The sequence below is a fragment of the Colias croceus genome, chromosome 3 (genome assembly GCF_905220415.1).
Source record: "Colias croceus chromosome 3, ilColCroc2.1".
Lineage (NCBI taxonomy): Eukaryota > Metazoa > Arthropoda > Insecta > Lepidoptera > Pieridae > Colias > Colias croceus.
This window is the reverse complement of record NC_059539.1, coordinates 3,072-9,745: the sequence shown is the minus strand read 5'-3', so window position 1 is coordinate 9,745 and position 6,674 is coordinate 3,072. Positions and strand designations below refer to the sequence as shown.

At 49.0% G+C, this 6,674-nt stretch overlaps 1 protein-coding gene across 1 annotated transcript; it reads right to left on the bottom strand.

The window, feature by feature from the left end:
• Nucleotides 1–217: 217 nt before the first annotated feature.
• Nucleotides 218–6,247, bottom strand: LOC123705941. Its single transcript, XM_045655059.1, has one exon. The coding sequence runs from the start codon at nt 6,245–6,247 to the stop codon at nt 218–220; it is 6,030 nt and encodes a 2,009-aa protein (XP_045511015.1).
• Between the last annotated feature and the right edge of the window lie 427 nt (nt 6,248–6,674).

The following is a 6,674-nucleotide window of genomic DNA, read 5'->3' as shown; positions in this document are numbered from 1 at the left end:
ATTAATTATACAATTACTTCAAATAACACATTTAAATTTATTCTAATACATAATGATATTAATACAATTTAATCTAATACAAATTAAAAATTAAAAATTAAAAATCTTATACCGCGAATGAGACACACTATTATTAGGTAATTCTGTATAAAGTAGGGAGTATGATGTATATAATAGGTTATTGTTTCCGCAATCCAAGCTTTTGGAGGTGTTTGTTTTATTTTATTGATTTTGTGAGGGCCTCCACGACTCTGCCGTTTCTATCTTTGAGGGCCATTTTTAAACAGTACTCCATGATGTTCTTAGTACTGGCCCTCTGTGCCCTCCCTATCAACCTGCCGATCGCGTCGCCACAGTCGTCAGCGAAGTAGACACAGGTCTTCGTGTGCCTAGATATTGCGACAACCGCGTGAGGTACACTGTCGTGCAGGCTGAGTTTTTTGGCGTTTGATTTTAAGATGAAGACGGTTTCGTACGTTAGGCCTTGTGCCTCGTGGATGGTTAAGATGCGGGATCCCGACCCCGCTCCATAGCCCTGGTTGGAAAGGGTGCTCTTTTCCTCCTGTGTGTGTACGAGGTAGAGGGTATTTTCCAGGGAGCTTGGGATAACCGCATCTCTATATCCCTTTTGGATTAATGAGTGCACTCTGGGCTGAGATGAGTATATGCCAGAGTACACTTCACTGAGGGCGAAGGCAACATCCATCGGATTGCGGTGTGTGCAAAGTAAATTTTGGTGGATCATTGTGATGGAGTCGGGCCGACAGTATCTCATATGGAAGAGATTATCTCTGTCGATGAACGGCAGTTGGTTTACATCTCCGACTAAGACCACTTCCGCAGCGCCAGACAGCTTGGCGGCCATAATTATAGAGCCAAAATGGTTCATGAGGGCTTCATCCACGGTTAACCGTTTACAACTGAAGGACCCCCTGAATCCATTTGTTAGGATTGAAGCTATTGTGCGCACTCGTGTTTTTTCCTCACCTTTTATGCGGTGCGCTAGCTTCTCTCTCAGATCTTTTGCCGCCTCTACTGTGGTTGTCGCAATTACGTCATTGGCCTCGTCGAAGTGTTTTACCAAATATGTTGTTTTGCCGCAGCCCGGCACTCCGTTGATCCACTTGATGTCGGGTACCACCCAGTCACTCCCGTACGCCGAGATGTCAGGACCCGGGGCAATGGTTTTCGCCATGTCCAGGATCCTGTCATCCAGCATAATCTTGGTGCAGCGGGCGGTCACGACGATGGGATCTCCCTCAGGGGTTTTAAAAGTGGTGGTTCCCTTGATTTTGAGTGCATCCTCGTCTATAGGAACAAAACCGACGCTAGCGCTGAACGCAGCCATGTAAGGACCGGACATTTGTCCATGTATGACTTTAGACGTTGCATTGTTATAGATGGCTGCGTCCGCCTCCTCGAGTCTGACCCTTAGCAGCGCAAGGTTGTTGAGCTGATAGGCATGCATGATGTTTCTGCATGTTGCCAGACTGACCTCTCTGGTTGCCTCGATGATAGCGCGGTATTCCAGAAAGGCGTTGATAATGTGGTCGAGGGGTTTTGCGACGGTTCTGTATTGTGGTGAATTGATTTGCCCGAAATCAGCCCGAGTTCGCTTTGTCCTATCCGTTGGCCGTTCTGTGGCCTTGTTTGGAGTTAAAAATCTCTCCACCGCTGAGGTTTGCCTTCCACTCGGATTGCCTTCAGTTGGCCGACCCATGACTGCTTTAAAGAAGTCAGTGAGGGCCTTCATTCGGCTCCGGGTTTCAGGGCACTCTTTTGGACTTCGATTACTCTCTAATGCTGAGAGCCTTTCGGCTGCAATTTTTTGCTGTAGCCGTTCTGAGCCACTGATTGTTGGTGGTTGGTTGACGCCGGTGGGTAGGTGATCTGGTGCGGTCGATGCGGCGCGTGCGGGGGATTTGAGGTAGTCTAGGTTTTCCCCTCGATCTTCATAAACTATAACCTCATGATGTTTTGAGGCAGTGACGCATCCGCAGCGGTCCACAACTTCACCTTTTTGATACCCGAGGGCCATAGCGTCGATGCTAATAATGCGGGGTAGGTGTGCATCCGCTGATTGGCAACTCTGCGCAAGACTGGTAAGTATCAAGCTTGCCTGTGCGAATGGGGACTCGACTTTCCATTCGAGGAGTACGACCGCCTTGTTTTGCAATCGTACCACCCGGCAGGAGTGGCCCATGAATGTTGCCAGAGGAAGCGCTATGTAGCTACTACGCTTCATCACGGCTTTGTTGGTACTTCCAAAGCGCAGAGCTGCGAGGCCGGGTGAGATGGCCAGCTGATTGTTTGTGATTTCCCGGCAGAAGGAAATTCCAAATGACTCATTGTCGTTGTCCATGAAGAGTGCGACGCTACGAACTCTCAGTTTTGGTGCCCCTACTTTGGCGCACTCCAGTAGTTGTTCACTGAAGTTTATCGGCGCTGGGGTAATGACGTTATTTACACCTGCTGTGGTTGTTATGAGTTGCCTAGTGGTTGCAGGCGTTGTAGGGGTGGGGACTTGTGGTTGATGGGGCAAATCTTTGGATGCAATTGTTGAGCCGTTGTTTATTGCTGCGACTCGCGCGATTTTAGCGGCAAAGGCCAAGAATGGCTTCCTCAGACTCTCAGTCTCCATGATGGTGGGTAGAGACTCTTGGCTCAGTTGGGTCTGAGTTTGAATTTCGAGTGAGAGTCTGTCTGCACCAAATCTTGGGCACTCGAATAAAATGTGCCAGATGGTCTCGTGGCACGACGAGTCGCAGACACAGGATGGGCTGTCTTTTAGGTTGAATCTATGTAAATAGGCCGCGAATCCTCCATGGCCGGTTAAGACTTGGACTAAAGTTGGTGTCAATGTGGTGTCCTTCAGTACTCGTCTCGCAGAAGAGACGGTCGGCAGAAATGTCTTGGTGACCGACCCTGTGGAGGAGGATTCGTAGCGTTGTTGCCATTTTTGAATTGTTACCTCCCTGATTTTCCGCTTAATGTATGAAAGGGGCACTTTGCTGTAATCAGGGGCAGTCTTTTTGGTGAGAGCAGCCTTTTTTGCTAGTTGGTCTGCTCTCTCATTTCCGGGTGTTCCCACATGAGCCCTTAGCCAGAAGAGTCTCACCTCTCTGTCTTCTGCTCGGGTTTCCGCGATGAGTTTTTTAATCTCCAGAGCTATTTGGTGTGTTACACATGGGTTTTTTAAGAGCTCAAGCGAAGATCTTGAGTCGCTCATGATATTTACAGTTTTGGCTTTTGAGCTCCTTGCCATCTTGACCGCTCTATAGAGCGCGTACATCTCCGATTGGAAGACAGTGTTGTGTGACTCTAGTCGGAAGGTGGAGTACCTGGTCTCTTTACCTTTGTCCCACCATGTTAGGGCAGCACCTACCTTCCCCTCTATTTTGCTGCCGTCGGTGAAGATTTGGGGGCCAACTACATGATAGGTCTCCAAAGTATTGGGATCCAGATTTTCAAGACGCTCGAACTCTGTTATTATCAGAGTTGAGGGATGTGGGTTGTGGAGATATCCCACTTTTTGCTCCACCTCTCTTCCTGGCGGAATATGCTCCTCCGAATAGCCTTTTTTTATTTTGAAGAAGGCTGCCGCTTCCTGGACCCTGAGGTCGAGTGGCAGCAACCCGGAAAGTATGAGCGCCGATGTTAGAGACACCGTGCGATAGGCTTTGCAGATCTTTATTGCAAAGCCTCTCTGCAGCGAGGACAGCTGGTCTCTGATTGATAGTTTTTCCGCTGCAGGATACCACGCACTTGCCGCGTATAGCACGATTGGCTCTATCACCGACACATATATGGTCCTTATTATCTCTTTGTTTAGACCCCAACTCACTTTTGCTGCACACGCTAGCTGTTTATATATGTCGGCTGCCTTTCTACAAGTGGCCGCCACGTGTGAGTTAAAGGTGAGTTTGCAGTCGATGATAAGACCCAGCAGCTTTATTTCTTTAACAAGTTTTAGCTGGGTCCCTGACATGTTTATTATGGGGAGGTCGAACTTTAGTTTACGAGTTATTATCATCGCACTGGTCTTGTGTGCGGCAAAGTTCAACTTGTTTTGTTTTCCCCATGTTTGCACAGCCTCCAAGGTGGTGTTGGCTGTGGTTTGGATTTTTTCGACTGTCGGGGCTGAGAATATTAGGACTACGTCGTCTGCAAATGCTTGGCAGTAGACGCCTAGGCTATTTAGTTTTTGAAGGAGCGTATCTAAAATTAGGTTCCAGAAAGTAGGCCCTCCTATGGAGCCCTGGATGCACCCTTTGTTGGTGCCCCTTTCGAATACTGCTCTTGCGTAATTGACCCTGACTGTCCTGTCACAAAGGTAGGATGTTATAAGGCCGTAGAGGTTTTTTGGGCACCTCTTGTTAATAAGTTGTTTCTTTAGGGCAGGCCACCACGCGTTGTCAAAGGCCCCCTCTATGTCCAACGACACCATAAGCACAATTTTCTTGTAGCTTACCTGTGTGTTGATATGTTGTAGAAGGTCATAGAGGGCGTCTTCTGTGCTACGCTGAGGAGTGAACCCGTATTGCTTGTTGTTTAGGGTAGGGAGGAAGAGCCATTGCAGTCTGGTAACTGTGAGTTTTTCAACTATTTTACCTAGGACCGATAAGAGACCAATTGGCCTGTAGGATTTTGGGTGGGTGTAATCATCTTTCCCTGGTTTACGGATGATGCACACGTGCGCTACCTTCCACTGCTTCGGAAAGTGCTCTAGCGCCAGACATTTGTTGGCCAGCGCCAGGAACACCTCTCTGTCACAGCGAATTGCAGCTGTGCATATATCTGCCGTGAGCCCGTCAGGGCCGGGAGCCTTCTTTGGATTAAGCCTGTTTAGGACTGTTTCCAGTTCCGCGGCCGTAAATGGGGGATCATCGGCGGATAGGTCTTCGATGTCCGCGGATTTCCTGTTTTCAGACAGGTTTCTCACCAGGATCTGATGTTCCGTTTCGGAGTCTACAGTGTCACGAGGGTAAAAAGTCTGGGCCAGGAGTTCCGCCGATTGTTCCGGGGAAAGCGTCAAGCCGGCGGAGTCCCTTAACAGCAGGTCTTCTTGTTTTCTGGCCGTTTTCCTTATGACTCTGTAGATTCCGTCCCACATACTCTCACGGTCTTGTGTCTCACAAAATTCTTTCCAGCTTTGGGTTGCTGCCTCAGCTGCCTTGGTTTTGTATTCCTCCCTAGCGTGAGTGTATTCGTTTATGACAAACAGTCTGCGACTGGCAGCTGCATTTTTAATTCTCCGTTTTTTGCGGAGTACCTCTCTTTTCAGATCTTCTAGAGAGGGGGACCACCAGGGTGGCTTAGGCTCTCCCTTGTTTATACCAACTTTTGGGATTGCCGTTTCACACGCTTTATGGATGATTTCAACATAAATTGCGAGAGATTCCTCCAGTTCTTCCGGGTTTGAAATATTCCCTATTCGGGTGGATGTGATGTCTTTTTCAGAGAGTCCTGACCGGAAAGAACCGTTGAAGTCCGTCCACTTCGCTTTCCTTGTGTTGTATATGCGCGTGGTGACAGGTCTGATGCTTTCCAGGGCTGTCTCCAGTCGCATACCGAAAGTTATAGCGTTGTGATCAGATGTTGTTAAACCTCTGCGGACTTGCCAGCCAGAGATCTTCCCGAGGAGTGGCAGGCTGCACACAGTTACATCTACTATACTTGTGTACAGCCTGTCGCCCCTGTAGGTCTCAAAGGTTGGCGTAGCTCCTGTGTTAAGAATTTGGAGGTTCATCTCACTTAGGAAATTGTTGAAATCTTTACCACGGTGGTCCTCGGAGTTGCTGCCCCACCAGTGGCTCCAGGCGTTGATGTCGCCCGCAACCACCAGATTGTCTGTTGGTAATTTATCACAGACTAGTTTGATGCGTGATATGTATGGGTTGATGTCCTGATCCCCTTCCAGGTAGATGGAAATTATTCCTAGCTTCAGTCGCCCTGCTTTGATGAGGACCGCAGCCACATTCTCGGTCACCAGCTGAGGATCGTGTATGACCTCTAGCTCTGTTCCCAGAACAATTACCGCAGCCTTCACTGGTTTTTGGCGGCCCAAGGTGCACTGGATGATTTGAGTGCCACTGCATTGTTTCACAACACCGGTCCTGCCTACGTATGGCTCCTGGACTAGTGCTATTGAAATGTTTTCCTTTTGGGCAGCCTGGAGCAGTTCGACTGTCGCTAGTTTTGAGCGCTGTAGGTTTGCTTGTATGAACTTAAGCTCCCTTTTGCGCATACTTGTGGATGGGGATTCTGATTGCCCGGGTGTAGTTAGGGTGACCTTAGCAGTAGGAGACGCGAGACCTCGCTATGTTGTCCCACTTTTGTCTTTCCTGACACTCACTGCTGAATGCAGTGTGTTCCAGGTCAGAGCCGTCTCTTTTGGCCTTTTGGCAGTTGACGCACGTGGGAGTGTTTCCTTGCGCCTTAAGAGGACACTCCCTCTCCTTGTGGGTTTTGGCACAGTACGAGCATGATTGCTCCTGTGCCTTGCACAGCGCTCGAGTGTGCCCGTATCCCAGGCATTTGGAGCACTGCACCAAGGGGGATTGGTCCTCTATGGGGCATCTTTTTAGGCCCACGTAAACTTTTTCTGCCTTGCAGAGTGCCTTCCAACATTCTGGAGAGACCTCCAAGACAGGGTGGCACTCGTGCGGGTTTCT